Raw genomic sequence first — 17,177 nt, 5'->3', positions numbered from 1 at the left:
AGTAATCCACCTGTGACCTATTATGCTTATTCAGACAAAGGTTGACATGCCGCCCATTTGGTGCCTGCTCCCTCTTTTCCCTGTACATCCAATATAGCATCACATTATGTGCTTTGTACATTGCTGCTGTCCAGCAAAGGTTTTTTTTAACTTTGGTGGAGACATGTTTTACAAGTAAGGTATTGCTGAGGCCATACAGCTATGTATGTGGTCATATCTGTTTGTAGTAGGCATGGACACAGGGTCAGAACAGCTGGCCACCTCTACAATTTTAACGTGATTTTCATCCTTATTATACTACCCATGTCTGTGTCAGAGTAATGACACAGCCAGTAGCCATAGAGGTGTATCTCTGTTGGATGCACAGACACTAAGGTTACACATGTGTACAACATGTACAGCTGATTTACCTGATGTTTTGCATCCCATGTCAGTTGCTATGAGGCAGCCAGGTACACCTACCCATACATACATATACACAGGTAATTCCTGCTATACATTTCCATTCCATGGCAGTATGGCACATTGTAATGGCAGGTTTGCTGCTCAGTCAGTCATGTCAACCTGTTAGGGCATGACATCTGTAGGACAACACACATACATGGTGGGCTATGGGCCACAATTAGTGACACTTTCTTCATATTGCTGTAACAGACATGTCATTTGATAGTGCAGTAGCCTTTGCATTCACAGACATACCCTGGAGGATGTCTGATGCTCATATGGCAGGCAGAGAGGTGAAAGACTAGGTGTGTGTAGTGAGGGTAGGAACTGTTAATGTTGTGAGTATGACTGGTATGGGAACAGAGCTAGCTGATATGCTGGACAGGGGAAAGGTGGGTATATTGTGTGTGTCAGAGACCAGATGGAAGAGGTGTACAGCGGTGTGTATTGGAGGCGGGTACAAATAGTTCTATCATGGTGTGTATGGGAGGGGAAATGGTGTAGGGGTTAACCTGAAGGAACATTATGCCAAGAGTGTTTGTGGAGGTGATAAGAGTGTTAGGTAGAGTGAGGTTCATGAGGCTGGGAGTTAATACTGTAATGCTGACAGTTATTAGTGCATATGCTCCTCTAATTGCATGTGTGATGGATGAGACAGACGTACCTTGGTGTGATTAAATGAAGTGGTAATGCGTGTACCCAAAGGTGAGTGAGTGGTGACTGCAGCAGATTTCAATGGGCATGTTGGTGAAGGGTACAGAGGGGATGCAGAGGTGATGTGTAGGTATGGTGTTAAGCAATGGAATGCAGAAGGTAAGATGGTGGTGGAGTTTGCAGCAGAGGTTGGATATGGGTCTGGTGAGTACATAGTATTACAAGACTGAGTGGCATAGGGTGACATACAAGAGTGGCGGAAGATGCACACAGGTGGATTATCTCCTATACAGGTGGGCCTGTTTGAAGGGGATTGGTAACTATAAAGTGGTAACAGGGGAAAGTGTAGTTAGGCAGCATGGAAGGTTGGTCTGTGGGACGATGTTGGTGATCACAAAGAGGGGGAGGAGTGTGAGGGCAGCACCATGGATCAAATGGTGGATAGTGACAAAGGGTGATTGTGAGTTTCAGTTCAGGGAAGAGTTAAGACAGGCAGTGGGTGGCAGTGAAGAGTTAGCAAATATCTGGGTGACTACATCTGAGGTAGTAAGGGAGATGAGTAGAAGGGGGCTTGGTGTGACACCTGCACAGAGGAAGGAGGACAAGGAGATCTGGAGTGGCATGAGGAAGTACAGGGGAGTATACAGAGAAAGAGGTTGGCCAAGGAGAAGTGGGATTGTCAGACAGATGCAGAAAGTAGACAGGTGTATAGGGAGATGGGATGCATGGCAAAGAGAGTGGTGGCAAAGGCTGAGGATGGGGCATCTGAAGGGTTATATGTAAGGCTGGACACCAAGGATGGAAGATAGAACCTGCACTAATTGTCTTGACAGAGGCATGTAGCTAGGAAGGATGTGCAGCAGATAAGGCTGAGAAAGGATAATGATGGAACTGCACTCACTAGCGAGGAGAGTGTGTTGAGCAGTTGGAAAAAGTACTTTGACGGTCTGTTGAATGAAGAGAATGAGAGAGTGAGAAGGTTGGATGATGTGGGTATGGTGAATCAGGATGTGTAACAGATTATCACGGGGGGTGTAAGAACAGCTATGAAGAGGTTTAAGAATGGAAAGGCTGTTGGTCCAGATGACATACCTGTGGAAGCATGGAGGTGTTTAGGATAAATGGCAGTGATCTTTATAACCAGATTGTTTACTGTAATCTAGGAAGTCTTTGTGGACTTACAGACAGCATATTACAGGATGCCTAGAGAGGAGTTGTGGTATTGTCTGAGGTGGTCAGGTGTGGGGGAGGAATCTGTAAGAATGCTACAGGATATGTAAAAGGCTGGTGGGACAGCAGTGAATTCTGCATTGAGAGTGACAGGTGTGTTTAAGGTGGAGGTGGAAGTACATCAGGGATCAGTTATGAGTCCTTTCTTATTTGCAGTGGCAATGGACAGGTTGACAGACATGATCAGATAGGAGTCCCCCTAGACGGTGCTGTTTGCAGATGACATTATGGTCAGTAGTGAGAGTAGGGAACAGGTTGAGGGGAGCCTGGAGAAGTGGAGATATGGTCTAGAGGGGGAGGAATGATGGTCAGCAGGACTAAGACAGAATATATGTGTGTGATTGGGAGGGAGGATGAAGGAATGGTGAGGATGCAGGGAGTACAGTTTGCAAAGGTGGACAGGTGTAAATAAATGGGAACAACAGTTCAGAGTAATGACGAGTGTGGGGGAAAGGTGATGACATGAGTATGGGCAGGATGTGGATGGTGGGGAAGAGTGTCATGTGTGATTTGTGACAGACAGGTATGATTAAAAGTGATAGGAAAGGTCTACAAGAGGGTAGTGAGACCAGCTATGTTATATGGGTTGGAGATATTGGCATTGAAAAAAGTGGCACAAGTCAGAGCTGGACATAGCAGAGTTACTGATGGTATGATTTGAACTGGGTGTGGCCTAGCAGTGTCATAGTTGGTATTGTGCAACACAGACTCCAGTAGTGGTCATATTTGAGCCATCCTTTTCTGGGGTGATGCAGGGCCCTGACCTGAGTTCTATGTCACTGAAGACAGACACAGTTTCTATGGCCATAGGTTCTGCTCAGCAATATATCAGTACAGCATGTGTTGTTGAGACATAATATTGTTTGAACTTTCTATTTTCCACATTTACATGATCCCTACTACATTCCATTACAGGCTTGATTGTTTGACATAGCTGTGTTTATTTGTTTTCAGTTCAGTTGGTATACTTCATCAGTCTCAGTGTGTGTGTGTGTCTGTCTGTCTGTTTGCTTTTGTGGTTGTCTGTGTGCATGTCTCTCTCTCTCTTTCTCTCTCTCTCTCGCTCTCTCTGAGACAGATGTAGGATATACATCTGTTTTCTATAGGCAGCATCTTGCCTTTAGTAGGTAATGCTCATGAGCAGCTGATGGCCTTTGCACCAATTGGAGTCCCCCATTTTCTAATTGCATGTGGAACAGCTGTGGTATCATTCCCATAGCATGGAAACACACTCCTATAACTGAGTAGTTCATGTGGGCATTGCCCCTTTTCCTTGCCTGGAAGGAGTACTTCATGGAGGTGTGTGACAAACAGCATCACAGAGTATAGTTGGGAATACCTCTTACAACAAACACTGTTGGGACGGCCCAACAAACTGGGGGAGAATGTTCCAGACATAGGGACAAAATGTAAGTGTTGCTGTTATACAGTTGAACTAATGCAGGCTTGACAGGGTTTGTCTGGATATGGCTGCTCTGCATGAATTTAAGTCTGATAGTGTTATGTGGTTGACATAACTTCCAAATGTAGGGCTATCTGCAGACTGGCCAGAGTTTGGATGCTTATATTTGGTGTGTTACTCACAAATTATTTGGCCTTGGAAATGCAGTAGCATACTCTGAGGATTGCAGTCAGTAAATGGTAACATCCATGTGTGTTTCTGACTTCATATCCCTTCAGAACAGATATGTTACAACAAACATGTTACACCAGCAACTTTCTCAGTTTATGAAAGCAACATGTCAATGATACCCCTGTGTTTGGGCCTCTGCCCCCAAATATGTCAGGCTTTGTCCAGCTGTCATGCTTTAAGAGGTGTATAGGTGTAGTATATCATTATGTAGTGCCTTCATTCCAGATATCATCCCAGTGATGTATCAGACTGCCAGACATGTTATGTGTAGAAGGCCTTATATTTGAGGATGAAACCTGGTTGCTCTGTGGGACTTTATATAGTTGATAGGACTGTGTATTTCTGGCAATTGTTGACAAACTGTCAGGATTGTGTAGCAGTGCATTGTGAATGTGTTATTTGGCCTGTGTAGGGGGGGGGTAGATGTAAGTGCGGAGGGTCCTTTTCTATCAGACTTTGCATGCTGCTCCAGCTTCTGGTGCTCTATATGCTGTATATGTTTGTAGGGGCAGACTGAGACATGTCCCATACCACAGTCAGGTGTCAGACTACACTGTGAATTGGGCCAGTATATGTAGGGGTGTGTGAGTGGCAAACATGCTGATGATTTTGTTCACACAGTTCATATACTCTACTGTTCCCCTAATGTATCAGTATGTCACTCTGAATGTGGTGAGATTGGTTCTAGGTATGCACTTTCACGCTGGTGTCTGTTGGTCAGTGCTGTTACATCCCTGTAGTGCCTGATATATTTGCAATTACATGTGTATTCCCCCATAGCAAAATTGAGTTTGTGCTGTGTCAGTCTACCTGTAGTTTAGACAGAACTTGGTGACATGCCTAGCAGCTCAGTGTAGTTTCCCTACTGTGATGTTATGTCCCGATATTTATCAGATGTACTGTTGCCTAGCCTCCATACGTGTTGTGTATGTCTGACACATCAGGGGGGGGGATGATGTGAAGATGTATGCCAGTGAGTAGTGGGGTGGAATTTGGTTTTGGACTTGGGCTATTCCAGTCAATATATGGTACAACAGACAGGAGGGTGTTACTGCATCAACTGTGTCACCTTATCTATTCCAGTATTTGGGATATATTCCCAGTTTCATGCCTTTAACCCCCCCCCCTTGGTGAGGATTTTTACATTAAGGGGTTCTGAGCATACCTCTCGACTGGCCAGATTGTTTCAGACTGTCCAGACTTATTGCTCATATGTATATTCTGCTCCACAGAATCATTATGTTCATTTCTGTGGTAAATCACTGTGATGTTGTGAGGATTTCTGTCTGTAGATGACATACATTTCAGTTTCAGAACTCACATCCTTCTGGAGATGTATGCTGACATGAACCCTGTTACTGTAGGAACATTTTACATTTATAACTGCAGTACATAGATTATGTCCCTGTTCTTGGACCATTGTCCCCCCATTTTGACAGTCTTTGTCCAGAATTATTGCACTAAGAGGTATAGAGATATGGTGCTGGGTATGACTCCACTGCATATTATGGACATAGATAGCTATACACACACATATTTCTTTTAGATATATCTATACTGATATATATATATATATATATATATATATATATATATATATATATATATATACACATATATATTCCTTTTTTGATATCTATACATATGTGTATGTATATAACAATATATATTCTATACATATTTGTTTTATATGTATAGCTCCATATATTTCATGTATATACTTTTTAATATTTATCTGTCACCATACACATCTATATGTGTATATTTATATATAAAGTCCAAGAAACAGGTGTGGAATAGCTAAATGTACTGGTGAACAAATGCAAAATTAAATCCAGTAACAAAAGGCACAGCAAGAAAAGAAAAAGAGTCTCAACTCGAAAGCTTATATGTAATAAACCCTGTTTTACATGGATGGCCATGCTGTGCCTTTTGTTACTATATTTATATATACTAAACATGATTGATTCCACAGTGTTTGTTCTCTACTATTCTTTATCTGTACTGAATGATATAGTTGAAAAAACAGCATTCATTATTACATCTCAGATGGTGTAGTGGTAAATTGCTCTGACTATGGCATACAGGGTCCTGGGTTCAAGTTTTGACCTCCAAGATGCACCACATGGCCCTCAAGCTGGTGTAACTGATCTCCTAACTCCTTTCAAAGCTTGCCATGCACAAATCCCTGGACCTGACTTTGGGCAACAGTGACCTGTCCACGCCTGCTCCTCGGGGGGGGGGGGGCATTCCCTGAGGTGGTTCCACCTGAAGGTGGTGCAGGACCAGTGGATGAGGAGGTCCCGGGTTGGGTCCCAGATTTGTTGGGGCCCAGTACCATGGCCAGTTCAGGAGGGAGAGGTGGACCCCCTGGGATTAGCCTTCCGGACGTGCTATGGTGTTGCAGTTTTATAATATATGTTGGTTAGTCATGAAAAACAAATTCCAGGATTAGTTATAACAGCATACATAGGTATTCCCATTAACCCAAAACAACAGATTTGGAGCAGTTGCATAGCAAACAGAACACATGCATATATGGAACCACAGTGGGCATTATAATGGCATGCAAGTTACATTGATAGCAACAGGCCACTAATGATGTCACAATGATAGGTTTGGTAAAAAACATACCCATTGATTTATGTGTTTAAATTATTAGTGCAGATAGGGTGGGGGAGATAGAGAGATGTCAATTAACTGTATAGGCTTCAGTTGCTCACAACCTTAATGATCATTGCTCTAATCATTACTCTCCAGGTATTACCTCACTTTACATCAACCTATAGACTTTGGTTGGGCAGTGGTATGTTTGCACACAGTGTATAATTACAGCCTTCTCACAGGTAATTTATACCTTTTCTTATCTGGCAGACCTGTGGAGGAAGTTTCTGTTAACACTAACTGACTGTTTCTACCCATATTCACATAGTCAGGGTTACATATGTGCACTCATACTGTGTGTGTGTGTGTGTGTGTGTGTGTGTGTGTGTGTGTGTGCATGTGTGTGCTACTTCCATACTCTGCCTTGATTTCTGTCAGTCACCCTGGGTGTTGGCGGCAGTGACTACTAGCTGTGACAGCGTGACACTTGAGGGACATTTCTTGGAGGAGACAACTTGGTGTATGTACTTAGCTTGCTGTCATTTGCAACTTTGGGGTTGGACAGTGGGTGTTGTACACAGTGTGTAAGTACAGCCCTCTTACAGCTAAGATGTACTTTTCTTACTTGGCAGACCTGTGGAGGAAATTTCTGTTAACACTACCTGACTGGTTCTACACATATTCACATATTCCTGGGTAAAATTATGCATACAGCTTACTACCACTCCCGGGATTTGAAATGTGTGCAAAAAATACAAGTTTGTGTTTTATCAGAATGAGCTATCGAGAAACTGCTCTTTTGTTTGACTGTTTTCTGCCTAATACTCTCTTGGTTGTACAATCTGACCTTGTAATTCTGACATTCATGCATGGCAGATAGTTCTTATATTGTGTATTCATACTTTGACATAGCACTGTCTGGAAAACACTAGTTAACACAACATTACTATTCAGATATCAGATCTTGGTGCATGGAACATTTCATGTAGTTAATCTCCTATTTTACAACTCCACAATATTTGTCAGATGAGCCTTAGTTATTTAATGCTTTCAGAGCTATAGTTGCTGTGCAGAAGCTGTACACATTTTGATTCATACCACCGCATACCAAAGTAAACACAACCAGTCTGGGGGTTTGACTTTTATTGCCAGGTAATGACACTTTTATTGGTATATACCCTATATGTCACTATTACCTCTGTTAATGTCTCATTTATTCAGTACAAACCATTTCCATTTTTCAATACTGACAGGTGACATTCTACTCCTTTATATTTATTTGCCCTGAATACTACAAACTAGATTTGTACTTACCAGCCTTGCGGCGCAGCCTTAGCTGGCTGCTGGCATGGGCATTCACATTTGCAGCCCTCTCATCTGCAGCTGCACAGGAGATAGAGAAACATTTTTGCATACTAATCCATTATATACACAGGCTGGACTTTGGAAAACACTTATTGATACTGACACTTACACACAGCTGGGACATTCCTTGCCCAGGCATCTTGGACCCACTAGTCCAAAAGGTCCCTCTTCCTACGCTTCAAGTCAGCAATGTGGTGCCGGACCTGCTCACCAGTCCGAGGGGTGCCAGTGGCACTGGTGAGATCACATGCAAGATGGTCCCAGGCCTCTGTTTTGTATTGGGAGCCCTGGTATTGGTCTTGCAGTAGCCTCCCTTCATGGTCTCCTGAATGTCCCAGCGCTGCACCCGAAAGCGCACACCTTCACCAACACCAGCCATAGTGCCTGCAGTGATGAGCTACAACTGGTTATGGTTGTATTCCTGCCTGTGGGATTTTAATAGGGGTGGATTCCTGCCCTTTGCCCTGATTGGCTCATTTTGACTATGCTAAGCTAAGCTACGGGCAAACCTGCTTAGCACAGATAAGCATTGCTTAAAGGGGTAGATGCTAAGGACTGCTTACCAGTGTGCAAATCCGCTTAGCTATGCTAATTATTGCTAAGCATACAAATTTAAGCAATGCTTACTCTGGCTAAGCATAGCTGAGCACAATTTAGCATTGTTCAGCTTTCATTTTTATGGACTATCAGGATTGTGGGGTTGATTCATTATTAATGACATCTTATGATATGCATGTTTCCCTTCCATAACATCTCCCTATGTCCTTTCATTACATTATATTCTTTTGTGGTTATACTATATGGGACATTTGTGTTTATATGGGATTTTCACATCTGTACTTCACTGACGCCTCACCTTTGGAGCTGCTACACTACCCTGGTTAACAGATATATATTATTCACTACCTATTTATAAAAAAGATACTTTTAGTGGTGTTTTCACATATAAAAATGAATGGACTGTATTGGGGCTCAAACCATGAATGACTGCATGCTACGTGAACATGCTAACCACTACGCTACTGCACTTTGACTATTTTGGTTGTATATTTCTATTTAGCTCCTTGGGATGTGTTGCTATGCTGAGCATAGCTGCACAACATGCACACCCACTCAGCTACGCTTAAACTTTATTGGGGACAGAAAAAAAAATAAACGTGTTTTATTTTTATTTACTTTAGGGGTATGCACATTGCTTTCTGCCTCTTAGGCAGGACATCTGGATGACTACATCATACAGGGGTATTATTTGGTATGCCAACATGTACACTGGCATACCATTTTGGACATTATCTGTGATGGACCATTGAGGGGTGCGCTTTTGTGTGTTTTTTGTGTATTTTGTCTGGGGACACTTATGTTATAATAACAGTGTCCACAGACACTGTTAGTTGCTTTGGGATTGCTGTATGGCAATTCTGGAGTGCAGGGGGCATGTGTACTGTGTGACCAATACTCGTACATGGATCGTGTCCATGTGGGGAATACAGCAGCGTCTTCATTAATATGCAAGGCGCACTGCTGTTCTACACAGGCACTATCCACTCCCTGCAGGAATAGCACTATTCCTGCATGGAGTTTAATGAATTCTGGGGTCAGTGTTGCAGTTTCTGCTGTGGTTGAGCAGTTGTTTCTTTTTGCGCTTTGCATTTTTTTCTAGGTTTTAACATTTTCTTATTTCATTTTTTTTCTGCATTCCTAGAATTTCATTTACACAGGAAATTCTTTTTTTTTTCCTTTGCAGGCTGGGACTTCTTTTGAGATATATGATTTATTCTAGATATAAGTTTATGCCTTTTTGTGGAGATCAAATAAAAGGAGTTTTTGTATTTGTATTTTTCATTGTGGAAATGTTATATACTTGTTATGTATTCAATGTTTTGGTTGAAGAGGCTGTGATTTTCATGCATTTTGAGAAGTGTGTTTTTTTGCTAGGATTGTAGTAATTATAGACGTATAGCTTTTATAAGTATTTTTTATTTTAATTTAATTTTTAATGTAGAGTTTAGTGTCATTTCATTTGCTGTATTAGGATTAGAGGACATATTTTCAGTAGAGTAATATATAGTGTTAATGGTTACTGCTAGGAATACAGTGCTTGTATGGTTAGCATGAATTATGTCCACCTTTGATGACACAAAGTTAATGGTAGTAACATTTTGATATTAGTAAACTGATATTTAAAATAATTGGTACTTTAGTCAAGATATGTATTGTAACTTCATCCTGATATCTAGGCTAAGGTTATGATAAACAGATAGACAGACAGATAGATAGTTCGATAGACAGATAGATAATAAGAAGGATATGCAGTGACACTGGAAGTATTCACAGGCTGAGGTAGTAAATAAGTTATATATTTGTAATATGAAGCTAGAAGGACAAGAGATGGAATTTTCCAGAAAGTAACATGTTGCTAGGATAATAGTTACATATCTATAAAAATCTGATAATCCATACTCATATTTTTCTACTTTCAAAATTGTGTGAGTAAGTCTGAAATATTTTGCCTTCATTTTGACCTTTAATGAGTGTTTGAGGCTTGCATATTCTAATTTCATACTCATCAGTTTCTGCCTCTCCTTAGTTTTTTTCAGATTAAAGTGGATATTCCATCAGAGTGTCGCATCTATCCCATAGACTCTGAGGATGAGGAGGAAGACTGCCAAAACACCTACAAAGGCTCAGGAAAGGAAGTCATCTGCCCTTGGGAGATTCTTACGGAAAAAGGCAAAGTTGGATAACAAACCAGTTCCATATAGCTATTTATCCAGCATGCTCACAGAGGCAAGGATAAAATTTGCCTTCAAAAAGAAACTTTACCTAATTGTGATCAAAAGCAACAGATGACAGTCTTAAGTATTCTGAAATATTATAATATTGTTTCTGACTTCAAAGCCAAAAGCACAGAAGAAAGTGATGCATAGATGAATATGTATCTTTATAATTTCTGAGAGTGGGTTTCAATGCTTGTGCCACTACAAATATGAGTCACGTTGCTCACTTACTGGCCAGATAGATGGTCATGCCTTATTTTTTAAAGTAATTTCAGCAACTGTGGTGATACTGCACTATTCTGGCAGCAAGCTCTTGAAATGCCTTTGGGACTACATTGGCTAATGTGCCAATTCACTGTTGTAATCAAATTTCACAAGGTTGTAGTTTAACATATTTGAGGAGGGGGCTACTTTTTTAGTATTTCCATTTTTTTATCAGCCAGTGTGCCTTTATTCATGGTATATTGTACAGGGATTACAACAGTAATGCCAACTAATGTGTTCTGATGCACAGAAACAAAATTCCCAAATCAGTTTAGCTAGATACCCTTTGGATCACTATCTCTAAATAGTATTAGGATGACATTTTTATACAATTACTTCATATCTATTCTTCCTTTTTCAGGAGAAAAACAAAATCTCAGACTTTACTGGAAGGGAAGTTATTTCTTTTGGCTCCTCTCAAGTCTTTATGTTCTGTGGATTTGTCTCTTTTAGCATATGTGCCATGTAAGCAAAACCATTGAAACCAGCAAAACTTGAAATGTAGCTTTGTAATTTGGGTTTATAATATATTTTGTTATGGGCTATCTCTTCAGTTACAAGTTAACTATAAACTTTTCATTCAGAATTAAAGGATACAATAGTATAGCAGCAAAACTTGAAATGCAGTCTTTTTTTTTTTGGGGGGGGGGCAAAGGTGCCATCCCATATAGAAGACTATGACTTCTATATCACACAGAGAGCACAGATTGCTCATTGTAGATTACTTACCTTTAAACACAGCTAGAATCTAATGACATCTTGTAATTTAGAATGCTGGTTGTCCGGTAAACTGTACCAAAGGGCACTGTCACAGCCAGACAGTGATCTAGGGTCAGTGTCTATGGAACAATTCATTTCTGCCTGAATTAGAAAGCAGACTTACATGAACACTATTTTACTGTTACTACATGTAGAATAGTGTGTGTGTGTGTGTGTGTGTGTGTGTGTTGTACCTTTAAGAAGTATTTCCAAGGACAGCATGTGCGTATAAATAGCAAGCACGTGCTAGCTTCAGTGGCATTTTGAGACAGCAGCCAGAGTATGAGCCTGTATGAACGTGATAGCTAGTTAGTTTGCAAGTTTATCTAAGTTAAAGTTATTAAGCCTCAATTATGATACTTTTGTACATAATAAAGCTGTTTAAATAGAACTCACAGATGTTTATCTGTTTTATCCTGACCAGATGAGCGACATGGTGTCAGAACCAGGATTCCAGAGACTGCTTTTCAGAGCTATGAGGTACAGAGTTAAAAGTGAAGGTAAACTAAGTGAACAGAGAACAGAAAAGAGCCAAAAACAAACTAAAGGTAATGAAAACTTGCACAAATGATTTATTTTATCAAAAAGATAAAACTGAGCATTACAAGGGCACATAATGCATTATTAAGCAAATGGGAGGCACAAAACATTTACTCATTAATTGAAATGTTTAAAATTAAGATATTTGATAAAATGATTTTCAGAAAAGCAAATAAAGGATTTGGAATTATCTCAGAATTGCAAAATGAGCATGTTTAAAGTAAAGCGAGCATGTTTAGAGTAAAAAGAGCACAAGAAAAGTATAATGAGCATGAAAAGAGATTAAATGAGCAAAAAAGGCACATTAAGCATAAATAAAGCAAAGCAACTGCATTTTTTTGGCAAACTACTGTGTTATGGCATAAACTACTATTTTGCATTAATTGAAGCTATTAGGGACATAACTAGAGTTATTCAAAGTATCTCAAAGTGTGTAAAAGTGCTTTCAGTGTATGTTTATTACTGTGCATTTATTCCAAATAGTTTATTTGCGTGCAAAGTGCAACTATTTCATAAAATGCAGTCAAAATACAGCCATTTCTAAAAGTTTCTTGTGTTGGGTGTGTCTATTTGCAGAGTTATTTTTATGCAAGAAGCTTATTGTGACAAAGATGCATGCATCAGGGCATTCATTTTGCTAAACTTAGCTGGGTCTGAGGCCATTGAAAGAGAGTGTTCATTTGTATATGCACCAACAGTGTATGAAGGAGAAGGGGAAAATGCCATATTGTTGTACAGGCTGAATCAAGGGAAGACCCCAAGTGTTTGAAATGCAAATTCAGGGAAATGTGCAACCCCAGACAAATATTACATTAGAGAGGCATTTGTTTTACACAAGAGATCAAAAACCAGGAGAAACTTTTGCAGCTTATATTACTGGCCTGAGAAATGTGTCAATTTGGTGATTTAAAAGATGAGTTAATAAAGGACAGGCTTGTGTGCGGTATTAATAGTGCTGCAGTGAGAAAGTTTTTGTTTCATGACAGTGATTTAACACTGAGCAACGCTACTGAGATTTGTCAAATCCATGAAGTTACAGAAAGGCAAATGAGTATAGTTGAAAGTGATAAGAGCATGCTTTCAGCGGGCTCCAGAGCAAATGTAGACAGCATGCAACATGTGGCTAGCAGAAGCAGGCACATGGCAGCTGTAACCTCTGTGGGTGTGGCAGATAAAACCAGCAAGTTCTAAGACTACTTCAGTGAAAGGGACATGCTCAGTGCAGTACAAGGGTGAGTCAGAAAATCACAAATCAAGATTTGTTATTTATCACAATTGTGGTACCAGTCATGAGTCTAAAAGAGAAAAGTGATTAGAATTTAGTCAGCAATGCCACAAATGTAAAAAATGGAACCATTTTCAAAAGTTTTGCAAATCAAGTAAGCCTCACACAGTTATAAAGGAAGGTCACTTAAAAAAGCTAGTTGATCATACAGAAAGCTGCAACTCTACTTTCTATATAGATGATGTATCAGTAATTGGTGAAAAGGTCGATGCAGTCGATTTATTGGCAAAGAATGAAGTGTTTTGTACTGCCCAGATGAATGGTAAATCCACTGAGCTCAAAGTAGACATTGGTTCAAAGTGTAATGTTATGTCAGCAGACACACTTGCTAAGGTAAGAGCTGGTGAGCAACTCAATGTGGCCAGCTGTGTGAAACTTGTTGCTTATGGAGGTGAAGAAATTCAAACTGAAGACTCAGTAGTGCTTTCATGTTATGTGGCTAGGAACTGCTACAGCTTACTATTCTATGTAGTCCAAAGACCTGTGCAGTCATTTGTTGGATCTCAGAGACAGTTTGTGAATGAATTTGCTTTCTTTTCCCAAAGAAGTTCATCATACAAACACATATCCCAGTTCTAGCATCACTGAAGCTATTTTCTCAGAGTATACTGATGTTTTCGATGACAAGTTCATAGATTCATAGGTTCATAGATTAGTACTAAGCTGACTGCCCTTGTGAGCCATTTTAAGCCTAGCCAATTATCCCTTATGAGACTCAAACCTTGCACCTTGTGTTTGTAAGACAAACACCTTAACCATTAGGCTACCCTCCCACACTAAGTTAGGCAAACTTCCAGTTGTGTAGTCTATGAAGTTAGACCCAGAGATCAGTCCAGTGGTCAGACCAGCAAGAAAAGTTTTGATAGCTATGCAGAATAAAATCAAAGTTCAGTTGGATAAAATGGTACAGCAATGTGTAATTTGGCCAGTTACAGAACCTACTGAATGGGTATCATCCATGGTAGCAGCCCACAAAAAAGGCTCAGACAAAATCTGAATATGCATTGACTCAGGAGATTTGAATAAAGCATTAAAGAGACCACATCATCCTATGCGTACAGTCAATGAACTACTGTTTTTTTCTGTCTTGGATGCAAAACGTTCATTTTGGCAAGTGATGCTTGATCGCAAATCTTCACTACTGACTACATTCAGTACCCCATTTGGAAGATATAGATTCCTCAGAATGCCACTTGGAATAAATTCTGCAAGTGAAATCCTTCAGCGTACAAAGGACCAAATTTTTTCAGGTTATCCTTGTGCCATAACAGTAGAAGATTTATTGGTTGGCGGCAGTGGAGAAGCAGAGCATGACAGAAACCTTAGGAAAGTTCTAGACAGAGCATGTGAAGTGAAGTCAAAGCTCAATCCTCTAAAGTGCAAATTCAGACTACCAGAAGTTACATATGTAGGTCATTTTTTTATTAGCACTGGCTTGTGACCAGATCCATCCAAGCAAGCAGCCTTTCTTGAGATGCCAGCACCAGCACCAGCTAATTTTCAATCTCTACAATGTTTTCTTGGTAGGGTCAACTATTTTAGCAAGTTTATACCAGACTTCAGTGAGTTGACAATACCTTTGAGAGAGCTAATGCACAAAAATGTTACATGGTCTTGGCTGGAACAGCACCAGAGAGTATTTGAAGACCTTAAGCAGAAAATTGCCAGCCCACCTACATTAACATACTATGAGGTCAACAAACCAGCAACTCTTTCCTGTGATGCTTCAAAATTTGGTCTTGTCGCAGTTATCCTTCAAGAAGGCAGACCAGTAGCCTATGCATCTAGAACTCTTATCCAAACTCAAATGCAATATGCTCAAGTTGAGAAAGAACTTTTGGCAATAGTATTTGCATGTTCAAAGTTTCATGATTATATTTATGGTCAACCTATTCAGACTGAAACTGATCACCAACCTCTAGTCGCTATTTTAAAGAAGCCTATGCATTCAGCTCTACTGAGATTACAAAGAATGATGCTCAAATTGCAAAGGTACAACTTCAAAATGGTCTATACAAAAGGCAAACTTCTTTATCTGGCTGATACCTTGTCCAGATCACCCAGAAAAATAACAGAACAGCTTAATGTGGAGAATTTTGACTTTGATGTCATGGAAGTGATTAATTTTTCTACCACAAGACTTGATGAGCTGAGACACCATACAAAGACTGATCCAGTTTTGCAAAAGCTCAACCATTTCATTAATGCTGGTGGCCATTGAAGCAATCTAGTGTACAACCCGAAGTGCAAACTTATTTTCCTTACAGAGATGAGATGTTGATGGAATATGGTGTTATTTTCAAAGGTTCTAAATTTGTTGTTCCTGCTTCCTTACAATGTGAATATATCCAGATTTTGCATCATGGTCACCCAGGTTCTGAATCTACCAAAAGAAGGGGGAGAGGACTAGTATTTTGGCCTTCTCTAGCAAAATATATTGATACAGTACTTTCTTCTTGTTCAGTATGCAGTAGTACTAAACCACATTTGCAAAAAGAACCACTTCAGCTAAGTCAAGTTTCTGAACTACCTTGGTCAACAGTAGCAACTGATATATTGAAGTGGAACAATCAGCATTACTTAGTGCTGGTAGACTCTTAGTTGAACTGGTTTAAGATCGATTTACTACTTAACCTAACATCCACTGCTGTTATCATCAAGTTGAAACATCATTTCTCATTCCATGGGAGTCCACAGAAGCTTATCTCTGACAATGGTGCCCAGTTTGCTAGTCAGTTGTTTTGGAAATTTGCAAAGGAATGGGACTCTGTACATGTTATTAGAAGTCCAGAATACCCACAGTCAAATGGACTAGCTGAACATGCAGTACAGAGTGGAAAGCAATTACTAGAGAAGTCAAATCATGACAATACAGATGTCTTTTTGAATTTACTCAATCTCAGAAACATACCCCGTGACAATATATTTGGCTTGCCTGCTCAGAGACTTCTATCTAGGCAAACCAGAACAACCTTGTCTATCATTTCCAGTTTGTTGAGGCCTAAAGTTAAAAACAACAGAACAATCAAAGCCCAACTGTTTAGAAAGCATTGTTTCCAGAAGTCCAGCTATGATAAAATAAAGCAGATTGCTTCATCCATTGAAAGAATGAGAGACAGTGAGGATACAAACAGTGAGAGGTTTTGACCAGATTGGTCAAGTAACAGTTATAGGTGCTGAGCCAAGATCCTACTTTGTAGAATCTGAGGGTGTGGAGTACAGGAGAAATCACAGACGTCTTCTTCCTATATCAGAATCAATATTGTAGAATTGTTCCTGTGCTCAGAGCAATCCAGACAATGTTCCTGTTGCAGAACATGTCTTAACTCCTATGTCCGTTCCTGATGATGTTCCTTATGTCCCCAAAGTTGAACATTCAGCAGAGACAGTCCCAGTTGCTAGACCTAGTTCTAATTTCTATGTCACATGATTTGGTTGTATTTCTGGACCTAGTGTGAAATACACAGCAACCTGGACATAATTGTCTCTATGTATTTAGTTCCTTATAATTGCATGTCGAAGAATTATTTTGTATCAATCGCATGTTGATTAATGTCGTCAATAATGCATGACTCATTTTTCAAAGAGGAAGGATGTAGAATAGTGTCGGTGATGTACCTTT

The 17,177-nt window shown here is 40.0% G+C and overlaps 1 protein-coding gene across 1 annotated transcript in view; it reads left to right on the top strand.

Annotated features, from left to right (window-relative positions):
- Positions 1-12,104, top strand: part of RGS9 (regulator of G protein signaling 9) — a 1,872,571-nt gene extending 1,860,467 nt beyond the window's left edge. Inside the window, exon 19 of the mRNA XM_044085112.1 lies at positions 10,518-12,104. Within this exon, the coding sequence (XP_043941047.1) occupies positions 10,518-10,674 (157 nt within the window). The 3' untranslated portion in view covers positions 10,675-12,104. The remainder of the gene's footprint in view (positions 1-10,517) is intronic.
- The last annotated feature ends 5,073 nt before the right edge of the window (positions 12,105-17,177 follow it).

Source organism: Protopterus annectens, chromosome 10.part0, assembly GCF_019279795.1.
Source record: "Protopterus annectens isolate FY-2018-M chromosome 10.part0, PAN1.0, whole genome shotgun sequence".
NCBI lineage: Eukaryota > Metazoa > Chordata > Ceratodontiformes > Protopteridae > Protopterus > Protopterus annectens.
This window is presented reverse-complemented; position numbering and strand designations above follow the sequence as displayed.